This window comes from Mesoplodon mirus (genome assembly GCF_964341445.2).
Source record: "Mesoplodon mirus genome assembly, chromosome: 7".
NCBI lineage: Eukaryota > Metazoa > Chordata > Mammalia > Artiodactyla > Ziphiidae > Mesoplodon > Mesoplodon mirus.
This window is the reverse complement of record NC_138983.1, coordinates 12,800,531-12,825,965: the sequence shown is the minus strand read 5'-3', so window position 1 is coordinate 12,825,965 and position 25,435 is coordinate 12,800,531. Positions and strand designations below refer to the sequence as shown.

The window sequence follows — 25,435 nt, the reverse complement described above, 5'->3', positions numbered from 1 at the left end:
GGACATTCTAGACCGCATGGGTTCAAAGGACCCTTAGGGATCACAGAAACCAACACAATGCTCCCCCACCCCCGCTCTAAGAAGGGTGAATTTTTACCAATATCTGGTCCTCTCTCTCTCTCTCTCTGGCCACATATCTAAACTACATTTCTCAGTTTCCCTTGCAGTTAGCAGGGGGCATTAATTGAATTTCGACCAGTGGACTACAGGTCTCCCATAGGATCCTGCCCTTTCTCCATTGGATGCTGCAGAGACTCCAGGGCCCCTGCAGATGGCTGAGCCACAACAGGGAAGGAGCCTGGGCTCTGAATGACTGTGAGGTGCAGAGTGTCCCTACCACTAATCCACCCCAGACGGGGCCATGAATGGAAAATAAACCTTTGTGTGTTAAGCTACGGAGATTTGGGGGTTGTGTGAATCGGCAATCAGCCTACTGTAACCAATACACCCTCCTCAGTGGGTGCCCAGCGAGTGCCAGGGAAGTGACGAGTTCAAGGTCAGAGCAAGCTCCTGGTCGGCCAGGGCTAGAACCACCATTTCCCCAGGTACAGCCTCGGACAGGGGACGCGGTGCCATGATGACACACCACAACCTGGGCAGCACCAATTCCCAAAAAACTTTATTGTTTCAAGTGGCAAAACGGTATCAGTTTCTGTGGGGCACCTGGCAGAGCGGAGGGAGACCGGGGGTGGGGCTGGGCTCCGCCCGTTACAAAAATCAAAGGCTTTTATAAAAAATGCTATAAACTGGTATCAAAAGAAAACCCAAGGGAGGCTGGAGGAGGAAGCAGAGAGGGAGGCGGGAAGACAGCGAAGGAGGGAGGGACCTAAACCTTCGACAGCTAACAACTGGTTGGGAAGGAGGTGTGAGGGGAGCTGGGACGGTGATACAAAGTGCATAACTGTGCCTCCCCAGACGGCCCCCAGAGGTGGAGGGGGCAGAGGCTGCAGTCTGGGGCGTGGGGGGCTCAGCAGTCTCCTTGCCGGGGACCCCACAGGGACGGGCACTGCCTGAGACTGCCAGATGGGAAGGACCTGCAACAGGAGGAAAGAGATCAGGCAGAGACGCGGGAGTAGAGGAGGTGCTTCGGCGTCTCTACCCCCCCCACCCCCCACCTCCACCTCCACCCCCACCCCCACCTCCACCTCCACCCCCACCCCCACCTCCACCTCCACCTCCACCCCCACCTCCACCTCCACCTCCACCGTGCACCCGCCTCGCCACACCGCAGCCTGGCTCCCCCAGAGGAGCCCGGCATGATGGAGACCCTGCTGGGCACCTGGAGCCTAGTGAATGGACCCCAGGGTCCCAGATTGGAAGGGTGGGCGGACCACCCTCAGGCCACCTACAGGGCACGGGGGACCCTCCTTGAGCCCAAGAAGGAAGGTGGGGATGGATGTCCCCAAGCCAAGGGACCCACCAGGTCTCTGGAACTTGGCCTCAGCTGCCTGCTTCCAGTCTCGCAGAGAAAGAGGGATGGAGAGCTCAGGTCTAGAAGAGGATCTGGGGCCTCCTGAGTCCTCCAGGGCAGGCCCTCCTCAGCCCTGAACTCACTCCCAACCCCAGACAGGCCCAAGCCCAGCTCCTGCCCTCACCTCAGTGACTTCTCAGACCTTCTTCTTCTTCAACTTCAGGGCTTGCAGCCAGTTGGGCGATGATCCTTCTGACCTTGAAGGCAGAGGGCGAAGGTCAGAAGGGAGTGGTAGGGACAGAAAGGCAGCTCCCACCGGGAGAGGTGACCTCGGGCTTGGTTAGAGACCAGTGCCCGGGCACCGACTGAACAGAGCAGACTGGGCTCACGCCAACCATGTCAGGGCCTCAGTTCTCCTCTCTTGTAAAGCAGGGTCTTCCTGGGAAGGCCAACGTAGTGAGGCCAGTGAATGCCCGGCGCTTAGGTCACCTACCCTGAGGATTTCTCTGGCTTGGGAGGTAACGCGAGGGGCTTCCCCAGCCCCGGGACTTTGCAGGACTTGGAGCGATGGATCACGGGCTCCTTCTGACTCGACTTGCTCTCTGTCGGTTCCCCCTCATCAGCCGAGCGGTTCCGGGAGCGCAGCTTGGCCTGAGAGACAAGCCAGGCGCAGGCGGATGTCAGAGGCGCAGGGAAGAGCGTCCACAGGAGGCTAGGCCTTCTCCCCAGAGCGTGCCGTCCCCAGAGTCAGGCTCAGACCCCCTTTACCTTTCACCCCAGTGGATGCGAAGTCGCTTAGAGATGAGCTTCCCCCGAGAGCTGAGCCATGCCTGGCACACAGCAGGCCCTCAAAGAGACACTGCTGAAATGAATCCAGACTAACTGGGCTGGACAAAGCCAGCAGTGACTTCCCGCCCCTGTGCCTTGCATCTTCCGTTCCCTCCGTCTCCAATGTCTCCGCGCCTCACACCCTGCACAGTCACCTCCTCTGCGCACCTCGAAGCTACAGTCATCACATGAGGCCTTCCCCAATCGACCCTCCCATCCTGCACCCACTGTCTCTCCCTCTCTCTGAGCAGGCCCGCCTCTTACCTCTACCCCCCAGTGACCCCTAAACTTCTCCCTTCACCAGGGCTAATGATGGCATGGCTCATGTCCCCCACCACCCTGGGAAGTTGTGGGACACAAACACGCCTTGTTCTTCCTTCCATCCCACTTGGCGCCCAGCACAGGGAGAGCAGAGGGAGAGGAAGAACGGGAGGAAGGGGATAGGGAATGAGTAGACGGATGGAGAGAAGGCAGGCTGGATGCAAGGTGGTCAGATGGCCCCGTTTTCAGATGGTACCTTCAGGGCTGATGGGCTCAGGCCAGGAAAGAGGTTGACTTTCAGCCCCTTGGTCACCCGTGTCCGGCGGCTCTGAGGCTCCTCCACCACCTCCTCGTCTGAAGATGGTACCCGCGAAGCCCGCGGCTCTGCAAGGGCCCAGAGGAGGGCTCAGCACAGGCGGCAACCCCAGACCTCCCCGCCCCTGCACCACCCTCAGACATGGACACGGGTGTCATCACACAACACCCCAGCCCCACCTGTAGAGTCCTGGAACAGCCTTGCGTCCGATTCTGCCACCTTCGACAGGCCCAGCGTCCCCCCAGGCCGGATGGCCGGGGCCCGGTGCCCACGCTTGCGCCCCAGGTTGGCACGGCTCCGATACATGGCACTGTCAAGGATCTCGGTGTCCTGCTCGGGACAAGGGCAACACCACTGCCATCGTCTTCGTGGTCCTGCCCCATCCCAGGGGAGCCCCTAACAGCCTCAGGCCGGAGCTTCCTGCTTTCTGCCTCCCAGACTGAGACTGCTCAGGGCTCACACAGATGAGGGAGGCCCAAGGGACGAGCACCGCCCCCATACCCCCGACAACATCCCACCCACTGCCCTGGGCTCCCCTCCACTGACCTCGATGAAGGAGAAATCCTGACTGGTAGAGCTGGCGGCAAGGCCCTGGGGGGACCACTGGGGGGTCGGCGTCCGGTCCTGCTCTCTCTGCCCGGTCCCTGCAGGGCCCCAGCTACCGTCCACCTCTTCTGTCTGGCTGGCTTCACCATCAGGCTGGGGTCTCCACGAGGGCAGACGGTCCCGGCCAGGCTCCAGAGGCTCCCCTTGGTCAGCGCCTGCTGTGGCCCCTTCCTCCTCTGACAGCTCCCTGAGGCCCGAGGCTGCCGACTCCCTCCGGGCCGCTGCCTTGGAGCAGCTGGCAGCCAGCATCTCCTCCAGCGGGCCCTGGGAGCCGGAGGGCGGGGAGCAGGCCAGGCATCCGCCAGGGCTGCGAAGGACCAGAGGCTAAGGTCACGTGGGACCACACCTCCCTCCCCAAAGGGCGCTTTCCCCAACCTCTCGCTCTCCCTCTTGTCCATGCTTCTCCCGACAGGGGCCTCATACAACACAGCACAGAGGGCAGGACCTGGGCCAGCCTGGCGGGTTCAAATCCCAGGTCTACCACTGAGACTTTGGATGAGTGCCTTCACCTATAAAAGCCTCAGGGTCTCCTGACTACGGAATCACTGGGGGACCGCAGCGAGACTCTAAAGCCCCCAGCACAGTGCAGGGCACGCGGTATGTGCCCTATAAATAAGTTACTATTAGCACGACCGTCACTGTTGTTGATACTGTCAGTGTGTCCCTCCCAAGGCCACCAGCTTGGGTGGTCACTCTTCTTGGGATAAGCCAGGCACCGGTCCATCTGCCCACCCTGCCTCTTCGGCCCCCACCCTCCAGGTCATCCCTCCCCGCGCCCCAGTCTCCCTGAACACCCGGCCCTCACAGATGGCTATGTATCCGACTGTGTATCTGGACAAGCTGTTCCCGCCTGGAAGGCTCCCCCACTGCCTCTCTGCTCGCTCTCCCTGCAGTTCAAGTCCTCTTCTGAAGCCGGCTGGCTCCCCTCCCCCAGCCAGCGCTCTCCCCAGCCCTGCAAGCCCTGGGTTCTACCTGCCCCAGCCCCGGCCTCAGAGTCCGTGGCTCTTTGTCCCCACTGCCCATCTGTGAGCAACTCAAGGGCAAAGACGGGGCCCCTGTCACCTTTGCGCTCCCAGCCCTTGGCCCAGGTCCTGGCCAGGAGCGGGACTGAGCAAATATTTGCCGAGGGAACGAGAGGCTGGGTCACCTTGCACCTCGACACAGCATCTGCGTCTTCTGCCCGCCGCTCTCCCAAAGCATGACAAGGACACACCAGGCACAGCACACCACACTCTCACTAGCTCACGTTCCTCACACGAGGAGCCTGTGCTGCCCACTGCCCCCCTGAAACACAACAGATACACCTGCACACTCTCACGGCACATCTCCTGCAGGGAAGTGTGCACTGTTCGTCGGTCACTCCTTCCACACACACCTCGTACCCACCACACCACAAGCACAGCAGAGCCACACCCGACACACACACACACACACACACACACACACACACACCGTGCACACAGCCATGGGAAAGGCGGGCAGGACAGTACCCCGAAGCCAGGCCATGAGTCCCAGATTGGATGGGAAGAGCGTGAGGCAGGTGAGTCAGTACCAGGCTCGAAGGGGATAGGGCAGGAGAGAGCGTGTGTCAGTCTGTCCTTCCACAAGCTGCTGACAGATGGAAATTAAAGCAGTCTCAGGAGGGAGGGAGGGAGGGAGGAGGCGGAGGTAGCAGCAGAAGTGCAGCAAGGCGGCGGAATCAGGAGCAGCCCTGGAGGGGGGCCAAAGGCAGCTTACCCCGCTGCTTAAAATCAGGGAGGCCAGGGAGGGAGGGGGCGGCCGCAGCACCCCACCCAGCCTGAGGAGGCCCTGCCCAAAGCCTCTCCCGGGGTGAGGCAGGGAGGAGGCTGAGGGCAGGCCCCGAGAGCTAAGGGGATGTGAAACAGCAGATGGGTGGGTGGATCCACCTCCAGAGCGAGCCCTGGCCCAGAGCCACGTGGGCAGAGGGCAGTGGAGGAGCTCGGTGGGCTCTGGGGGTGACCATGGGGTGGGGGAGGGAAGCATTCCTCCCTGCTGACTTGTCTAAACCCCACTCACCCTTCTCCCCATCCCGGGAGAAGCTTTCCTTCTCCTTGTTCTGGGAGCACCCAGAACACCTATAACCTGAGCCGCTCCCTGGCAGGGAAGCAGGTCAGGAACGCGTCCTGAGCACTGCCCACTCCAGCACACATATGGACTGCACCCCTTGCCTGTGGCCTTGGCAAAGTTACTTATCCACTCTGAGCCTCAGTTTCTTCATCTGTAAAATGGGGATAATATAAGTACCTATACCTTGCCGGGTCTGTTGGCAGAAATATACACCAAGCACATAGTTAGCCCTTGATGAATTTTTAGGATAATCATCCTCGTGCTCAACACAGGTTCCCGGCCTGAGGACTTGTCTCACACCATCTCTACCCCTCGCCCACCTGGACTTAGAGGCTCCTGAGGGCCGGGACTCTATCCAAGCCCACCCCACAGCCACTCCAGGTGTAAACACGGGGATTGGCATGTAGTAGATGCACAAAAACTCAGTTTCCTTGTGTTCAAGACTCCAAGACCAAAAATGAGAGAGGTGAGGACTGAAGTTGGAATGATGTGTCTAAAGGGGGAGCAGCTGACCTTGACCCCAGGGAGACAAGAAGAACACCCAGAGAGATGGTTACAGGGCTGGGGCCCAAGGGAACGTGAAGGACCCCACATTCACAAGCTGTGGGGCCTTGAGAAAGTCACACTGCCTCTCTGGGCCTGCTTCCCCACCCACGGAATCAAGGAGCTGGCCTCAGTATCTCTGAGGGTCCTCTCACATTCTGTGAAGAAGCCCCCTCCCGCCAATGGCTGGGAGGCTTCTGCCTCGCTGCGGCCTGGGGGCAGGGGCAGGAGATGACCAGGAGGCCAGAGAGAGGAGAGGGCAGTGCAACAGCTCTCAGGAGACCCAGGAGCACCACTCCCACCAGGACAAGGTGACCCAGACACAGAGGGGAGGGGCCTGAGCTCTCCCCAACGCTGCTCTTGTCCCAGTTATATGGACAGTGCTATAGCCAATGACCACCAGCAGGGGAAACTTTGTCCCACACAGGATGATGACCAAAATGTCTTCCAAGGCCTCACTTTCGGGACAGTTCCTCATATCCATCCACACTTGCAAAACAGATACAAATACCGGTGGTGAGCATTCGGTCAGTGACAACCACGTGCCAGGCAGGTTTCTATCACTTCCTGTGTATGAACTCCTAGACCAACTCCAGAAAGAGACATTGCTGACTCAGTGACCTTAAGCGGGTCACACCACTCCCCGACCTGCTAACCGGAGATGATACAATCCCTTTCCCAGGCTTCCCTGGTGGCGCAGTGGTTGAGAGTCCGCCTGCCGATGCAGGGGACACGGGTTCGTGCCCCAGTCCGGGAAGATCCGACATGCCGCAGAGCAACTAAGCCCGTGAGCCATGGCTGCTGAGCCTGCGCGTCTGGAGCCTGTGCTCCACAACGGGAGAGGCCACAACAGTGAGAGGCCTGCGCACCGCAAAAAAAAAAAAAAAAAAAAAAAAAAAATCCCTTTCCCGCTTCACAGGGTAGGTGTGAAGATCAATGCTGTGGGTGTCGGGGGTCGATTACTCCCAATTACAGACGAGACACAGGAGGCCTGAGCAGAGACGGGACTTGCCCAAGGTCACAGGGGTGGTGGCAGAATCAGGACCCAAACCTGGCACAGAGGCCCAAAGCCAGCCGGCTCTGAGCTGTCCTCAAGGACTTCTCGTTACCAGGAGAACCTCCACAATTTCCTCTAAAGAGCAACTTTCCAGAGGGTAGAATTTCCCTAAGTCAGATACTCAGAACACCAGCCCCTTGGATATTAGTCAAATAAGCTTGAGAAACATCACATTAGAGAAAGGTACACAGGTTTCCTTACTCCTGTGCTTTCAGTACTAGTATCCATACTCCCTAAGTCTCCTGTACACCCACTGAGTACACAGTGGCGTTTTCCAACACACAACATGGCCGGAAAAACCCAAGTGTTTTCAAGGTGTGATGGAGACCGGAGCTCAGAGAGCTGAGCACTGAGGACTCCCAGTTTCTCTGCCGATACCCTTCACCTTCCCCAGTCCAGTCCCCCAGCCAGCCTCTCCCTCCATCCTAAACAAGGGGAGATATTCTGGCTTTCCCCCTCTCAAGGCCCACCTCAATCTTCGGGGAAAGGTAGAGGGCTGTGGGTCCCACTGCGTGGTAGTCTAACAGCCTTGAACGCAGTAAAGACGCAGAAGTCAGAAAGAGACATTGCTGACCCGGTGACCTTAAGTGGGTCACACCGCTCTCCGACCTGCTAACCGGAGATGATAAAATCTCTTTCCCGCTTCACAGGGTAGGTGTGAAGATCAGTGAGATGCAGTGTGCAGCTGAGCACGGGGCACTGCGGAGTTCTGAGAAGTTCTGAGAGTCCCGGGAAGAGGGAAGAGGAATCCGGGGCAACTGCGGGGAGCCTGCACTCTCCTCCCCCCAGGAATGTTACAGCTCAGAGAGGTCCAGAAACTTGTGCAGGATCCCAGGAGCCTGTGGACTCCTAGTCCCGGGCACTCAAGCCCTTCCTGCAGGCCTCACCTCTGCCCACACGCCTCCATCTCCCCCTCAGCAGCCTGAGCCCCCAGAATACTCCCCGGGGCATCGTCCTGGCCCCAGGCTCTGTCCACCTTCCCCTCTCCCTCCTCCTCAACCCCAAATGCCTCTCCTGACCCCTCCAACACCCCACCGATTCCCTCTAGACACTTCCTGGTCCCTCCTGCCCCCCTCCCACTGCCATCAGCCCCTTCCACTTCTAACACAGATCCCATCCAACACCCCCTCCCTTCTTCACGCCAGGTGAGAAGCTCCAGGGTTGGAAAAGGTCAAACCTGCTCCTCAGTCAAGAGAATTAAACCCAACCACAGTGGATGGAAATGTGAGGGAAATAGAAACAATGCCTTTTTAGCACCCTTACCAGGTGCAACATCACCTCAGTTGGTTTTAGAACAGAAAAATCTCAGGGACAGACTGTGGTTGGCTCGGAAAACTATCGGTTTGGTTTTTTTCGGAAAGTTATTTTTCAGAAACTCTGTGCATGGAGGCCAAGGTCATGGGGCCAGGAGCCAGGTCCCAATGCCCTTCAGGTTTTTTTTTTTTTTAAAAACCAGGGTTTATTCTCTGTTGTTGTTATTTTATTTATTTTATTTATTTTATTTATTTATTTATTCATTTGTTTATTTATTCATTGGCCGTGCCACAAGGCTTGTAGGATCTTAGTTCCCTGACCAGGGATTGAACCCGGACCCGCAGCAGTGAAAGTGCAGAGTCCTAACCACTGGACCGCCAAGGAATTCCTGTTTCAGGTTCTTAAACTGATGCTCTTCTGGGCCTTAAGACAAGGCAGGCAAGAAGCACAGGGATCCTACCCGCTGCAAGAAGCAACGAGTGCCACTGCCCGCTCCACCATGACCTGGAGTGCTCAGGCCAAGATGATGTGGAGTCCTCCTCCCCAAGCCTATGAAAGCATCCGTGTTCCCTGGTCATGGAGCACCTGCGGTTTCAGGACCGAGAGGCCTGGGGAACAGCCACCAGAAACCAACCAAAGACAGGACATATCTTCCAGCATACTCACAATCACCAAGGAAGCCTAAAGTACGAGTTGCAAAAGTCACATCTCAACCATCACATTCATCGTTCAAAAAAGGAACTCACCTGTATGTGTGTCAGAGTTCAGTTTAAAAAATAAAGTAAAAAGTCACAGTCCAAACCATCTCAATTTTCCAAACACTAGAAGTTCTTGGGGAAAGGCAGTTTCTATCCCCCTTAGAAAGGGTGCACTTTTCGGACAGGCATCACACCTTCCCTCCCCACCCTGGGACGGCGCTCCCTTACCTGGCTCCAAAGCCGGGGGATCCCCCTTCCTCTGATCCAGGTTCCTCGGGGCAGATGGCCACGGAAGGCAGGGGATCGTCTCCGCCCTGGGTCTCTGGCCCACTTGTCTTGCCAACTCCCAGCTCCCTGGCCTCCGAGGGGTCTCTGGCCTCCAGGCCAGGGGACAAGACGCCGTCGTTCCTCAGGCCTGGTTCAGGGGACTGGCTGACTTCTCCTACCCCATGCTCCCTGGCTTCACTCAGGGCCCCCAAGAGCTCCACGTTCCGGAGCCCCGAGTCCTGGGTCCAGTCCATCTGCCCCACACCACATCCCCGTGGCCCCCGGGAACTCTCAGACTCCAGGTCGCAGGGCATCTCCAAATTCCTCAGGCCCAGATTGTCGCCCCAGTCCACTTGGCCTGCCCCGAGCTCCCTGTTTCTCAGCCCTGGGTCAGGTGTCCAGTCTGCCTGACCCACTCCGTGCTCCCTTGATTTAAGGAACTCTCCTGCCTCCACACCTGACCAGTCGGTCTGCCCCACGCCACTCTCTCTGGCCTGGCTGTGGTCTCCTACCTCCCCCACTGCCACCAAATCTCTGCCCCTCAACCTGACCTCAGAAGTCCAGTCCTTCTCCCCGACTCCGATCCCCCTGGGCTCCACAGACCCTCCAGTCTCCAGACGGCCAGCCAGCTCCACGTCTCTCAAGCCCAGGTTGTCTGCCCAGCCCACCTGTCCCATGGCACCCTCCCTGGCTTCACTCAAGCCCCCAGAACGCACACAGCTGGACACTTCCAAGTTCCTGAGGCCCAGCTGGTCCCTCCAGTCCATGGTCCCGGCCAAGGGCTCCCCGGGAGGCACAAAGTGGCCGCCTCCTATCTTGCCAGAAGGGCTCAGGCCAGCGCCGCTCGCTCTGTCGTTACCAATGATGCCAAACTGATGGCTCCTCTCGGCAGCCTCCAGGCAGAAGTCGCCGCTCCAGTCCCGCTGCCCTGGGCTGAAGGCCGCCTCTGGCCGGGGGACAACGCCGAGGCTGAAGTCACCGGCCCAGCCTCGCTGCCCCACCTCCCTGTCTTCCTGGTCGGCATCACTGGGGCTCTGGCCCCCTGCCTGCTGTCTTCCCTGCAGCCCTCCAACCTCCTGGCTGGCACCACCACCTTGCCAGCTGCTCTGGTCTCTCTGTCCCAGTACCCCATCCTGTGACTGGGGGCTGCTGGGGCTGAACAAGCCCCCAGACTCAGTCTCTTCAGGCCAGCTTACATCCCTGCTGGCCTCGCTCAGGCTCTCTCTGCCACTCAGAATCTTCTTCTCAAACTCCTCGTCCTGTTGTTGGGCTTCCTCGGGGCTGAACCCGGCACTCAGGGCTCTCAATCCGAAGCCTCTGTCCTGGGAGCCGAGGGCCGTGGAGCTGCCACCGCGGCTGTAGTCTCTCATCCAGGCGCTCTTCCCGAAATCCTGGTCCGGCTGCTCTGCGCCCCGGCTGCTGTAGGTGTTCCGTGAAGAATCGCTCTTCCCAAACTCCTGGTCCTGCTCATCTGCGTCCTGGCTGCTGTACCTGCCGAGCTGGTCCTTCTTCCCCAATTCCTGGCTCTGCTCATCTCCACGCCGGCTGGCATAAGCACCCAGAGAATCCCTCTTCCCGAATTCCCAGTCCTGAAGGCTTGCATCCTGACTGCTGTAAGTACCCAGAGAATCTCTCTTCCCGAATTCCTGGCCCTGGATTTCAACACCCTGGCTCGGGTAAGAGCCCTGGGAATCCCTCTCTCTCAACTCCCAGCCATGAACGTCCACCTCTTGGCCCTGCGGAGTGCCAGGCTGGGCTGGCTTTCCAATCGCCCGTTCCTGGGCCGTGAGCCCCCCCGGGGCCGACACTCCACTCCCATCTTGGCTGCTGACCTCCATCCCCTCCTGGCCGATGCCACACCTGCCGGTCCACTCCCTGGAGCTCCCCTCCGCCGCTCCGTGCCCGCACTTGTTGGTCCAGTCCCTCTCTCCAAGGCCTGGGTCCCCTCTAGGGTTCGCACTCCCAAGGCCATAGTCCTGAGAAGTGTCTTGGGACCAGCTGGAAGGACTAAAACTGCTGGGATGTGTGTCTGCTACAATCCCAAATTCACTCTGCAGATCTTTCTGGGCCCAGCCAAGGAGTCCCTGGGAATCAGGAAAAAAGAGAGAAACAAAGAAACTATGCTTAGAGTCAATCAGGGTAAGAATCAGTCCAGAATGAGAGAGTCAGCACTGCCTAGTGCCCAAGAGCCCCACTTTGGCTACAGAAAGCCTGGGTTTGGATCCCAGCTGTGTGACCTTGGACAAATCACTTAACCACTCTGGGCCTCAGGGTCCTCCTCCCTAAATGGGGTAATTCCTACTGCGTAGAGTGGTACAAGAGGATTAAACAAAATCATTTAAGCCAAGTACTCAGCATAGTGCCTGGCGCCCCATGGACACTCAATCGATGATCCCATGGTCGTGTTTACAGCCCTTGGGCAACACTTGGCAAACCGCCAGGAGAGAGGCTGCCTGGCAGAATGGTCTTCACATGGGTATGCGGCTATACTTTCAGCAAGGAGAGATCAAGAACTCTAAGCCCCTCCACGATCTCCTTTCCAAGGCAAAGTCCCAACGCCACCCAACACCTTTCTAGCCCCCGGGAGTTCCCAGCCCCTTCCTCCCTAAGGAAAGCACCCTCCTGCCTAGGCCTCCCCGGAAAGACCTCTCAGTCCTCGCCCGCCTGCCCGCCTGGGAGGCAGAAGGGACAGCCTCCTCCTGCACAGGGGAAAAGACCCAGCCGGGGCTCCGGCACCCCACCCCACCCCACACTCCCTGACTCACTCCTGCGGGTGGGGGAGCCCTGGGCTCAGGGCTGCGGAGCCAGCCAGCCTCATCCCGCAGCGCTGCGTTGGCCAGCAGCCTCTCCAAGACAGACAGGCTGGACTCCCCGTCCCCAGGTCGGGCCATGGCCCCTGCCTCCTGCCCCCTGCCCGTCCTGGGCTACTGGGCGCGGCGGGTGCCAGGACAGGGCTGGGCCGCTCCCCTCGCCCGGACCTGTCCGGTGGCTCCGGCTCTGGCTCTGGCTGGCCCTGGCCCCGCTCCCTCCAGAGCAGCTGCAGCTCCGGCAGCCCCGCCCAGAAGCCAGTTGAGTCACCCACATCCTGGGACAGACACACCTACTTCAGGAGCCAGCCCGGTCTTAACTCCTTCCTGCTGGTCCTCCTCCCCCCACCTCTGCCCCCAGAGGCCCCCAGGCTCCTCCCTCCTTCCAGCCCCACCCCTACCAGCCCAGGCTGGGCTTGAAAAATACATTTCAAAAGCCACCTGGACCCCAGCCCTGAGATTCCGGGGCAGCCTGGTAGGAGAAAGGGCACTGGCCCTGGAACTGGCGCTCTGGCCCTGGCCCAGCCACCAACTTGCTGAGTAACCTGTGCACAAGGCTCTGCCTCCTCTGGGCCTCAGCTGCCTGTCTACAGAGACAAGTCTGAGCTTAATAGTAACTTCATAAAAGGCAACACTCACCAAGCACTCGCAATGAGCCAGGCACTATTCTTAGTACTTTACAGGTACTGTAACCGTCACACGACAAGGTAGAGCTCATCACTGTTCTCCCCATTTTACAGATGCAGAAACCAAGGCACAGGCAGACAAGTCACTTGCTCAAGGTCACACGTGGGCAAAGAGCAGGGCCAAGACACGAACCCAGGCAGTCTGGGTCCAGAGCCCATAGCTCTAACTGGCTATGCTGATGCCCTTCATAATGCCACCCGTAATAATGTACTGAACACTCAGTGTTTGCCAAGCTTTGCACCCAGCGCTTTCCACGTCTATCTTACCCACCATACAAGCCTAAGAGGCAAACGTTATCATTGTGAAAGGACTCTGAAGCTTAGAGGTTAGGGTATGTTCCCAAGACAAGTCAGCCGGTGGATGCTGGAGTCAGATAAGAACCCACACTAAACCCGAAGCACCGTCCCATACCCTCTGCTCTGCCAGCTCTGCCAGACGGTACAGCTCTGAGGGGCACGTCCTAGGTGCCCTTGATCATGGCTGGATCCCAAGCTCTGATCACATAAAACCCACGTTGAAAGAACAAAGCCCTCGGAAGCCCTGGCTGCCATCCCAAGCCCCGCCCCGTGCCGTCCTCACCTCAGAGCAGGCACTTGGGGTCTTTGTGTCCTTCAGTTCAGATCCAGCTCCCTGCCTTGCACCTCCAGCACTGGGTGGTGGCGAAGCCAGGAGGTCATCCAGCCAGTGGGAGCTGCTCTCAGGGCCTGCAGGCTCGGGGGACGCCCTACGTGGGACTTGAACCTCCGTCCTGGGTTGGGTGGTCTCAGCCTGGGCCAGGGTCACGGCCTCCTCCTTGGCAGGCAGTGCCTGCCCGGGGTCGGGGATGGCAGCAAACAGGACACAGGGCTGGTCACGGGGTGCCGGCTGCTGCTGCCCCAGGGCCGGCTCCAGGATGGGCAGGGCGGCCTCCCTGGTGGGAAGAGGGAGCAGGGATCCCTGTCCAGGCAGGGGCTCCCGTTCCTCGTACCTCTCCTCTGCCTGCAGCAAGACTGGTCCAGGCGGGTCCCCTGCTGTTGGCAGGGGCTCGAGGGGGACAGCTGGGGGCTGAGGATGGCTCTCCCCATCGCCCTTTTGGGTTGGGGAGGTGCCCGGATCATCCGCCTGCACCCAGGAACCAGGCCTTCCTGGGCCCTCTGGAGCTGGCGGGGCCCCTCGTGCCTGCTGGGACACTCCTTCCTCCCTGCTGGATGCAGCCCAGTCTCCAGCCTCTGCAGCCTCCGCGGCCTCAGTGGCTTCAGTGATGGGGGAGGGGGGCGGGGAGTCCAGCCGCCACACCCCTAGACCCGAAGGCCGCGTGGGGAAGGTCCATTCAAAGGACTGTGACAAGCTCCAGCTGGACTGTGTCCCACTCCCAAAGGGATGATCCAGGGCCGACTGGCTCCCCTGGGTTTGGGGCAGGGCAGCCAGCGAGCCCCCCAGCTTCTCCTGGTCTTCGCCGGGCGGCTGGAGCACACCTTCAGAAAATCGGCGCTGAGGCAGGCTGACGGGACGGAGGTCCTCACTCCCTGTGGCCGCCACCTCCCCAGATGGCAACGTCCAAGGGAGGTCTAGCAACTCACCCCCCTCCGTCAGGGGCTGGGGCAAGGCGGCTGGGGGCTGCTCCGGACTGTGGCGCCCCGAGAGCTCCTGGAGGGAAGGGCTGCCGGGTCTGGGGGCCTCCGGGGCTCCCAGAGAGGGAAGCCCCGGACTAGGGGGGTGGCAGGAGCCCTCATCAGGAGGGGCCGCAGCTGGGGATGCCCGAGTCTTGGGGAGGCAGGGAGAAGCGCTGGAAGCTGCAGGGGTCTGGGCTTCTGGAAGCTGTGAGTGGCGGGGAGAGCTCTCATCAGGTGAGGAAAGACGGGGCGACTCGGGGGCTGAGCCCGAGGCTTCAGCGAGGAGGCCTGGGCTGGCGGAGCCTCCATTCTCCAAGGTGGACCCTGGACTGGAGGGGACCCGGGGCTTGGAAACCTGCAAGAGAAAGGTCAAGAGCCATCACTCACCACTCAGCTGGGTGGGGGGGGCCCCCTGCCAACCCCACAGAGACCGCAGGTCCGCGGTTGCCTCACACTCTCACACTCCACAGAGGAAACCCGGGCGCAGAGGGTCAGCCACCCAGGATGGCCGCAAGAGGCTCCCAGATGACTTCGAGTGTCTTAAACTTCTCAGGGTCCACACACCCCTCCTTTTGGCCCTCTCCCCACAAAATGCATGTCGCCTTATTCACACAGTATCACTCACACCACTTCAGGTGGTTCAAACCCTCTCCCCTACACCCACCCACCCCAAAGCTCACCTAAGGATCTTCTAAAGGGTCCACGGTTCATGGGTCAAGAACACTGGCTTTACCAAGGGAAAAGGAAAACTGGGACTCTGGCTGTCTGGGTGTGGGGGAGGTTCGGCCTCAGAGCAGGACTCCAGGCCCCACGCAGCTCCAGACCAGCTGCCAGGAGCAGCTCCTACCTCCCAGGGGCGGCGTGGAGCTCTCCACCCTGCTCTGTGCATCACAGTCCTGACTCAAGGAGGCAGGCAGGCCGACCTCAGCGTTCAGGTGAAAGGCCCAGGGGTCGGGAAAGCACCCGGCCCAGAGCTACCCCTGCCCCGGCCCTTGTAAGCTGTACGCCCTCCTGCACAGAAGTCACTCTTGAGCCTCAGCTTCCCCCTCTGTACCCTGGGGCTGGTGGCAACAATGTCCGTCTCACAGTTAGGTGAGGATTAAGTAAGATTTGTGCACATGGCCTTTCAGGAGAGGACTCAGAGGGAGAATGGATGCTGTGGGACACTGGGGCCACCAAACACCTGGCACTCCTTTACCCCTCCACTCAGCCTGTCCCCAGACGGCAGAGCGCGTCTTGCTCTACCTGACCTCTGCCCACCCCCAGAGATCACGATTCCCCTGCCGCCCTCTCGCCAATGGGGCTATTTCTGCCACATCGTCACCTACTGCGTCTGGGCAGGGGGAGGCATCCTGCTTCCTTTTCAAGGCCAACTTCCATTCCCTCTACCCTCTGACCCCTCTACAAATCTCTGGTTAATTTAAAGCTCATGCCCTTAAACTACACCATCCAGAACCCCTCCTGTTAGAGCCCCTTACAGACCCCTCCTTCCCTCAAGAGCAGAGCTCCTGGACCACTGCCACCCTCCCCAGCGCTACCCCTGTTATAACGCATAGTGATTCCAACAGTCACACCGTCAACCCATCCAGCATCCTGGCTCTGGTCCTTGCCCGCCTCTTCCCCGATTACTTACAGGTGACCCACCTGTCCCCAGGATCCTACCCTAGACCTTGTCCTTACCTGTAACGCCTGCTCCTCCATCACCTCGTTTTCAGGTGTCCCGCTCACCCATTCCCACCCCCCCATTCCCACCCCCGTCTGTCCACCTCCCTCTTTCCATCCCCCACCCCGCTTCATCCCTCAGCCCCTCTGAGCAGCACAGCCACTAACCCTCCCTCCTTCTGCCCGTCCCACTCCCTCCCTTCTCTCTTTATCGCCACTGATGTCACTTCTTTACACAGCTCCCTCCCTCACCCTACTGCTTAACCTGTTTAAATACACAGCTCTCCCCACCTCAAGGCTGCACCCAGGCAGCCATGCTGGAGAAAAGCACTGCACCCAGGATGGCTGGGCCCCCTGCGGCTCACCCCCCTGCCCTCAGAGGGCCCCCCTGCGGCCCAGCAATCCCACTACACCCCCCGCCCACCCCCCAGGCAACGCTTTCCCATCTGGTCTCCTCAAAAGTCCACAGCTCCTCCCGGGCTCTCTCAGCTGACCGCCTTGCCCCGCTTCCCTGAGAACGAAGAGGCCGTGGGCGGAGGACACCCACACCAGCACCCACAGCCCCGCCGCCTGCACAGGAGCCCAAGCACCCTGCTCCCTGCCGTGGCCATGAACTGTCCTTGCCCAGAGCTAAGGCCAACTCCTCCTCTCTCTGTCCTGCACCACTGATTTTTCCTACTCTGCTGGATCATTTCCATCAGCACACAAACTGCTCTCGTTCCTTCTGGCTTAAAAAAAAAACACACAACAACACAGCGCTGCTGACTCCTTCTCTCCCTCTGGCTACCACCCCTTTTTCTTAAACACAGGGCTCTCCATTCAGTATCCATCCCCACAGCTGCTCTCGCCCATCCTCTGCTGAACCCCCTCCAAATGGGCTTCTCTCCTCGCCCGCCATCCCACGGCTCTGGCCAAGGTCACCCATGACGCCCTGCAGCTAACTCCCATTTCTCAGTGCTCATCTTCCATGCCGCGTGTGGGTAGCGTCTGACCACGAAGCCGCCCTCCTCCAGTCCCCCCGCACCCCCCAGTCCTGCAAGCTACTAGCTTCATTTGGCTTTCAGAGCACTCCACGCTGGCTGGATTTTCTACCTCACCGCTGCTCCTTCCCGCTTCTTCCACGCTCCTCCGCTAGGCCTCGTCCTCTTCCCTCCTACGCCTCATCCACTCCCCTGGTGATCTCAGCTGTCTTTACTACCATCTCTACACTGACAAGGCCCTGCAGCTCCAGACTCAAATATCCCACTGCCCCCTCGATGTTTCCCCCTGCATGTCTACAGGGCATCTCCCACTCAACAAATCCAGGAGCAGCTCCTCTGATCTCCCCCTATCCTGCTTCACCCCAAGAAGTCCCCTTTTCCGTAAAGGGTAACCTTCTGATCGCTCACATCAGAAGCCCTGGAGTCATGCTTGATTCTGCTCTCTCCTCACATCAATCCATCTGCAAATCCCGTCCACGCCACCTTCAGATCCTAGACAGAGGCCACCACTGCTCGCCATCTCCACCACGGGCTATACCTCCAGAGTCCATGACACCATCATTTCTCACCTGGGTTATCCCAACAGCCCACTAACTAGTCCCTGCTGCTGCCCTGGGCTCCCTGCAACCAAGAGGGCAGGGTGACCCTTTACAACTCAAACAGCAGAGGTCACTCCTCTCCTCCAGCCCCTCAATGGCATAATACCCTCACGCAAGCAAAGGTCCCCCTAGGGGCCTGCAAGGCTATCACCTCTGGGTCCTCCCTATCGCCCAACTCCTCCTCTCTCACTGCGATCCAGACATCCAGGCTTCCTGGCCAGGAAGGTACCAAGTCCTTCATACTTGCAGTTCCCTCTGCCAAAAAATGCTATTGCCCAACATCCACATAGCTCGCTCCCTCCCCCTCTTCGTAGCAAGGCCTTCCCCTGTTACCCTCACCCCAGAACCCTTCCAGGTATCCCCAGCACCTGTCTGACACACTACACATCTGCTGGTTCCCAGGGATGTCTGTGATGGCATCTGCCTCCCGCATTGGAAGGTGGGCTCCCTGAGAGCAGGGGCGGTCTTTGTTTTGTTCTCTGCTGTTTCCCCAGTACCCAGGTCACAGTAGTTGCTCAATAAATACTTTTGGACAGACAAATGAATGGAGTCAGGTCTCCCTCATGGGGCAGATAGGACAGCTTCTGGCTAGCAAGGGCTCTATGAGTAAGAAGGACCACCCTTTACATCACGTACTCAGAAATTCAGGCCGTCTGCCCTCTGAGCACACTGTCGGGAGAGGGGGTGTAACAGGAAACCCCCCAAGAAAGGACTCTTCCTCTCTTCTGAGCCCTGAGAAGGCAATCCGGCCAGGGAGAGCCGTGGACTCAGGCCCTTCAGATCCTGCCTCAGCTCCTGGGTAAGTCACTGAACCTTTCAAGCCCAGGTGTCCTCACCTCTCATATGGGACCAAAGGGGCCTGCTAGCTAGAGTTACCACACGGATTAAGTTAGTCAACATTCCTGGGATGTGCCCAGCACACAGTAGATAATCAAGGACAGTTGTTCTGGACACTGTAAGAGCCTCAGGGCCTGAGCCACACTTAGCCAGGGTGACCTGGAAGTTGAGAAATCTGAGTCCCAGGGCCAGCCCTTGGGCCAGTCACCTCCTCCACGGCCTCCGCTTCCCCATCTAAACTACAAGGAGGTGAAAGAGATGATCTTAGATGACCCTTCCAGCTCTAAAATACCACGGTTCTGATTTGTAACTGGAGGGTGGGTAACTCACGTCAGTAGGGGGCTCAGAGCTGGCCAGCTGAGCCAGGTCCCCGTTGAAGGCCAGGTCCGAAAGGGGGTTCCTGTGAGGGAGAAAGAGGGGAAATGGAGGCCTAGAATGGAAAAGCCTGTCACAGGGTAGATAAGGGAGAGCTGATCACGGGTCTGCCTGAGTGACTGCAACAGCATCCAATGTTAACTGCCTCCCACCTCCCACAGGCATTTCCTACTGGGGGGCAGAGACGCTATGCAGTTTCCACAAAGTGCCCGAGAAACAGTGCCTGTTCCCCACCTGCACACCAAGGGTTAAGTTCCCCCAACTCCTTTGGGAAGAGAATGCAGCTTGCCCAGACCCCTCCATGGCTCCCAAAAAGATACCCGCACCCCTTCCCTTAAGGGGTTAATGTTCTCCTGCCACCAGGGAGAATGCAGCTGGTCCTGCTGCCCTGCCAATACTTCTTGAGGAATTGCAGGGGGAGGGAAAGGGGGAAGAGGGAAGAGTGATTTTCCAAGGTTGAAGTTGTTCATTTTTAAGTCTGGCTTGGAGCAAAGGAGGGGAAGATGACAGGCGGAGCCCAGCCAGGATACGGTGTGACCTCCTGGGAGCCCAGGCCTGGGACAAAAGAGTTGATAGGAGGCCCTGCCTTCCAGGCACTTTAAGGTGAGAGAGGGGAAAGGCTGGAGGGCAGGGCAGTGCAGGGTAGGGCAAGGGTCTTACCTTCCAACTCAGCTCAGACCACAGCGGCCCTGCCCTCCACAGCAGCAGGAGTGGGAAGGGGCCTGTGGGCCCAGCAGAGCTGCCAGGGGCCCAGCTGCCAAGTGCCTCAAGCAGCTCTCCCTGCCCTGAGGATGGCCTCCATGCAGCTGACAGCCCTCAGCCTCTTCCAGTGCCCAGGGGCACCTCCTGGTCAGCCTTCTTTTATATACTGGCACCAACTCTAGGCAAGTATACCATACCCAACAGTCTCCAACCTAGCTGTACTTCCTGTGCGTTGACACTAGCTGGCCTGGCATCAAGGTGTGTTCATGTCTTTCCTCTCCCATCAGACTCCTCCTCACAGCCAGACTGTGCCCTCCTCAAACTGACACACTCACTCACACACACACACACAAGCACCTGGCACACGGCTGCACCCACAGCACGAGCTAGCAGTTAAAGTTAAAAGCACACACTGGAAGAAAACAGACCCGAATTCAAACCCCAGCTCTGTCTCTCTCACTTGCTAAGGGACCAGGGGAAGTCACTTTTGAGCCTCAGTTTCCTCATCTCTAAAATGGGTCTAATATTCCCTTCACTAAACAGCATGGCTGTGGATTAAGTGAGGCACAGATTGGCTCTCGGTATGAAAAAAAACCTGAAAATAAACTTCCATACCGTACATTTGAACTCTACTATAAACATACATCAACTCTGTATAAAGAACTATCGCTGTAAAAACAACATAGCAGCACTGTCTGCTAGGCCAATGTTTTGTGACTCAGACCCAACCTAAAAGCGAAGATCACAATCCCAGATGCAACTACCCACTTTGTCCTCCAGGCTGCAACCAAACATACAGCCTCCCACCCCCTCACCTCTCCTCGGGGGTCTTGCTGGGCTCTTCAGGGCACTCTGTGGCAGACTTTGCCGGCCCCTCCTGGGCCCATTCCCTGGAGAGGGTCCCACCATCCTCATCCCTGGGACCTGTGGCCACACCATAGGTCCTGGGGCCATATCTTGAGCTGCCATCATGGTTAAAGGTGAGGCGGGAGCCCCAGAGGCGGTCAGCGCTGGCCGGGACCTCCTTCCTCGGCTGTTCCATCTTGGCCAGGATCGCTTCCACTGTGGTGGCTGCAAAGCGCTCCGAGGTTGGACGGAAGGGGGCGGGCGCCTTCCGCACACCCATCGGGGCGGCACATCGAGCTGGAGGTGTCAAGGGAGCTACCTCTTCTTTCCCAGCCTCCTCTTTCACAGTCTCTCGGGTGGCTTCTCCTCCAGTAGGGGCCTCAGCCATAGGCCTTGGTGCAAACGGAAGGGGACGCTTGCTGCCACCATAGGGCTGGGGTCCCGCCAGCATGTTCATCTTCCGGGCAGAAGGCAGCTCGGCCAGAGGACCCCGGGGAGGCCGAGGTCCAACAGGCACCAGCAGGCTGGGCTTGGCAGGCAGGGCTGGCTTGGCGGGCAGGGCTCGGGGTTTGGGCTTGACAGGGGGTTTGGCCCGAGCGTCACCTACCAAAAGGAAAGGGTTGGTTGGGGGGATGTCAGAAGAACAGCAAGCAGAACTTCATCTCCCACCGTACACACTCAGAATGTTCACATCCTTCTAGGTACAAGTCAAATGTCACCTCTTCCACGAAGCCTTCCTTGATTTTCCATACACATGCCAGAAACATATTCTCCCATCTCCAAATTCCCAAAATGTCTAGTCAATCCCCCTTATAAGCTAAAGCTATTTAAGGGTCCAGCTGGCAGCTATTTCTCCCTGTACCCACTTTGCACCTAGTACACGTTCTTAACAAACGAATGAATGAGCAAATGAGCTAATAAATGAGTACCTGCCTACCCATATCAAGTAGTCAGCCCACCATCTCCCCAAGGTAGTCCTTTCCTCTTACACGTCTGCTTTACTATCATCCACAGTAAACCTGTTATCCCAGCTCAGCGTCCCTACTCTGCCACCCTGCTGCCCCCTCCCCCAGCGCACACCCAGGCCACCTCCCCAGTGTCATCCGGTGTGTGATCAGGAATGCAAACTTACTATTGACCTAAGCCAAACAGAAGTAAACCTGGTACAGGAGAAAAAAAAAAAAAAAAAGACCAGAAACCTACCTTCTACATAAGGCATTTCAATACCAAATAAAAAGACCTTGAATTACTCATGGCCACGGCCCTTTTAATAGAATCCTTCATCGCCCACTCATTTGGCTCAGGGCAAGAAAGGCGTCTAGACAGGGAGCCAGGAGGCCTGGGTTCAAATCCAGAGGTGCATGCCATTTCCCCCCTAGGCCTCAGTTTCCTCCTCTGTCAAACGTGTTTGATCCACACCATCTCGAAGGTTAGTCTGCTCTCCTCTGCTGGAGAGCGCTGATCTCAAACAGTTCTGAAGGGTCTCGATGGGAGCTGAGAACCTTTCAGACTCACCCTGCCCGTCCTCAGTGCTCCTCCCTCCTTCCCTCTCACTGCACAGAGTCATCGTTCGCCCAACCGCTCCAAGACAGAATGGGGGTTCAAGCCTCCGACCCTCCCACCCTCCTCCCAGCCACCCCGCTGCTCCACCCTGCACCCATAGGTACCTGGCTCAGAGCCAGCAGATACCAGCTTCTCCTCTGGCTCCCGGGGCGGTAGGGAAGCCATGGCTGTGCCTTCCCTGAGAGCAGATACTTCCATCGCATGCGGCGGACCTGCGTGAGAAGTGGGAAGCAGAGGGGTGTGAGCTGGGGTGGCCGAAGACCCAGGAAAAGAGAGAAAGCAAAAGGGTTGGGCGCTGGCAGTAGGCTCGGTGGCGAGGGACGTCTCTCTGACTTCTGGCAGAGGCAGAGTGTGGGACAGGAAGAGGGAACTTCAGGAGGGGGGCTGGGGGAGGTCAAGGGAGGTCCCCAGCCGCCACACCCTCCGCACTTCCCAGATCACTCTCCAACTCTCGTCTCCTAACCCTAAAGCCCTGAAGCTTCAGGGAGCCGCGCACTGCTGCCTCCTGCGGCCAGCTCTCCGGGGCACCCCACTTACCTCTCCCAAGGCACCCCCCGGGGTCCGGTGGCCCCACTCGAGGTATCTACTCAGGGGCAGAGTAAGAGGTCCACAAAGTCTGAAGTCTCTCTGTGAATCACCTCATGGGAGACGGGAAAAACCCGCTCCTCCCCAACCTGGGGCTCCGCCCCACTGCCTGCCTGCCTGCCTGCCTGCCTCCCCCTTCCTGCTCACCCTCCTTCTCTCCCTCCCTCCGGCAGCTGGGAGTGGTTCCCTCTCCCCCCACTTCCCCCCTCCTCCTTCCACATCCCTGCCCCACTCCCGCCTCCTTCAGAGCTGTCTCATCCAAACACGGAAAAATAAGGAATAAAAAGTAAACATCTGGAATACATTTTTTTCTTTAATTTCTCAATCGCTTTGGCTTCAGCTTGGAATTTGATGAGGTAAAGTCAGGGCCTAGTCCTGTTGCCATAGCAATGGCCTCCCACTGGATTTCCAGAGCCTCGCCAAGAGGAAGGAGGAGCCGCCGGCCCAGGCCTGGGCTGGGAGAATGGGACAGGGCTTGAGAACACCCGGGGGGCGGGGTGGCTTGGGGGAAAACTCCCTAGGGTTCCCTTTCTTGGACAGTCACAGTGGGACAGCCACAGCCTAGGAATGTATGTGGGCATCACTCAGCAGCCTAGACTTGACCTGAGGGGTTTTGAGGGGGGCTGAAGTAGAAATTTTAAACCTAATGACACAACCCTATGGTAGAAGCCAAACGGGTGGCCCTCCTCTAAGCTTGTAACAGAAGCTTCAGGTCTGCTACACCAGGATTCAAATGCTGGGTGGATCTACCACTTTCTAGCTCTGTGACCTTAGGCACATTGCTGATTTCTCTAAGCCTCAGTTTCCCTATGTGAAAAACACAGTCACTGAGACTCTTAAGAGGCTTACATGAGGGACTTCCCTGGCAGTCCAGTGGTTAAGACTCCGCGCCTTCACTGCACACTGCAGGGGGCACAGGTTCGATCCCTGGTCAGGGATGCACACAGCTGCTGAGCACAATGCCCAGCACCTAATAAGCGTCCAGTAAATGTTGGCCATTACTAGTATGATTCTATTTAGCGTCACCGACGAGCTAACACATTGGTGACCACCTCCCTCCTTCCCCCAAACCACAGGCTTCCGTTGTTCCAGACCATTCCTTCTCTCCTGCAGGCCCCAGTCATGTCACCTGCTCTTCAGACACTTCACCACCTCCTCAGTTCCCATCCTGGCTCCTGAAGCACCATCCCACCCTCAAGACCCCCCCCCCAGGTTGACAGAGCCCTGCCCCTCTTGTTCCAAAGGAAGAAGGGTATTTCCTATCACCTGGTGTGCCCACCGTCAGTGAGGACGACCCAACCTTCTCCAACCTGCAAGGGGCACTGCCTTCCTCAAAGTCACCCACTCCGGCTGGTCTGGCAAGACAGCACCAAATCCGAAGGGACCTCAGGTGCCCAACCTTTGCAAAACCTACCCACCTCTCACTTTTACCCTGCCCCAGCTTGTTTCAAAGATGGGAGGGGATATGAAGGAGGTAGAGAGATACCCATGATTGTCAATCCCTTGGTCAGCCAGCTACCACACAGGATGCTCCCTGTGGGTGGGTGGGTGAGTAACTGTGCACAGCCGGTCCAAGTGTGCATGGAGGAGGGGCCCATGACAGGAAAAAAATAAAATTAAAAAAAACACAAGACTGCTTCCTCGTCCCTGAACATTAGTACCAGGGACATGCTGTGGGTGGTTAGAAATGGAGACGAACTGGTCCAGAACCGAAAAACCCTTCAGCTGGGGGCCTGGTGGACACCTCAGCAGTGTGAGGAGCTGCAGCAAAGAAGCTGCAGCTCGCCTTCCCCAAGAGGAGGGGGTCGCAGCAGTTCAGAGGCCCCAGACAGGAAACCCAGGTGACCAAGGCCAGAGCCAAAAGCTGTAAAATCTCAGTGGCTCTGAGCATTCCCAATCCGTAAGAGTCAGGAGGAGACTAGCTGACCCCTGGGAGCACAGGCCGCCAGAAGGGCAGGGGAGAGGCCAGGCAGCTCCTGCCCCGGGGGCAGAAGCCCAGAGAAGCATCGCCGCAGGCGGGGTCGGCCCTATGGACCTGGGATCTCCGGCCGGATCTGGGGCCAGAGAGGTCGGAAGGGACAGCCTGTAAACTGCTGGAGGAGGGAGGGCCAACGGGAAGACGGAACAGCCCGGGGCGAGGGGCCGTCTGGAGGGGCCCGGTGGGGAGCTCTGGACACAGAGGGACGGCTGCAGCCTGAGAGGAGAACAGGGTAGAAGAGGCGGAGGAGGGGGCGGCAGCGGCAGAAGCAGAGAACCTGTGCGCGGGATGTGGAGCAGCCGGCGAACAGACGAGGGACTGGGGACAAGGACCGGGTGGGGGCGGACTGGGGCGCTTGGGGGCGTGCCGAGGGAGTCGGGGGAGGGGGCTAGCGCAGGCCCGGGGGTAGGGAAAGGCGGGGGTCCCTCCAGCAGCTCCGCCCGCCCCCCGCTCCTCCTCAAGCCCTCGCCCCCCCCCCCTTTCTTCTGGCTCGGTCAGCACGAGCTCCAGACCGTGCACCCACCGCCCCCGCGCACACGCGGCAGCTCCCCTGTGTCCCCCGCCTACCCCGCGCCCCCGCCCCCTGCAAACTTTCCTGGTGACCCCCCCTCCAATCTCAACCGAGGTCCCGACTGAAAAGCGCCCACTCCTTCCATGCCTCTCCCCCGCCCCCAATGCCGGACCCCGCCCCCTCCTTCGCCCTCCCGCCCGCCCCCGCACACTCACGCGCTCCCCCAGGATCCGGCTCCGCTGTGCTCGGGCTCGGCACCCCGATGCCAGTCTCCGCCGCCACTACCGCCGCCGCCGCCGCCGCCACCACGGGACCAAGCCAGTACGAGCTGTGGCGGGGCCCCGCCCCTAGCTCCGCCCAGAACCACGCCCCCAAAGCGCCT

At 58.9% G+C, this 25,435-nt stretch overlaps 1 protein-coding gene across 2 annotated transcripts; it reads right to left on the bottom strand.

Annotated features, from left to right (window-relative positions):
* Positions 1-606: 606 nt before the first annotated feature.
* Positions 607-25,375, bottom strand: TNKS1BP1 (tankyrase 1 binding protein 1). 2 transcript variants are annotated; one of them, XM_082629084.1, is made up of 12 exons: positions 25,269-25,375; positions 22,084-22,191; positions 20,386-21,019; positions 18,824-18,893; positions 13,403-14,770; positions 9,291-11,413; positions 3,363-3,729; positions 2,996-3,146; positions 2,757-2,884; positions 1,905-2,062; positions 1,596-1,668; positions 607-1,034 (listed from the first exon to the last, which is right to left on the bottom strand). In XM_082629084.1, the coding sequence occupies exons 2-11, from the start codon at positions 22,175-22,177 to the stop codon at positions 1,608-1,610; spliced, it is 5,154 nt and encodes a 1,717-aa protein (XP_082485210.1). In that variant the 5' UTR covers positions 22,178-22,191; positions 25,269-25,375; the 3' UTR covers positions 607-1,034; positions 1,596-1,607. The 2 variants fall into 2 exon arrangements, with proteins under 2 accessions (XP_082485210.1, XP_082485209.1); XM_082629083.1 differs by lacking the exon at positions 25,269-25,375 and adding an exon at positions 22,517-22,683.
* Positions 25,376-25,435: the final 60 nt, after the last annotated feature.

Coding starts and splice junctions, on each gene's coding strand:
- TNKS1BP1 (XM_082629084.1), bottom strand. CDS start 22,177: ATGGAAGTATCTGCTCTCAGGGAAGGCACAGCCATGGCTTCCCTACCG. Junction 18,894..20,385: donor AGCAAGACCCCCGAGGAGAG/GTGAGGGGGTGG, acceptor TCTCCCTCACAG/GAACCCCCTTTCGGACCTGG. Junction 3,147..3,362: donor AGGATTTCTCCTTCATCGAG/GTCAGTGGAGGG, acceptor TGTCCCGAGCAG/GACACCGAGATCCTTGACAG.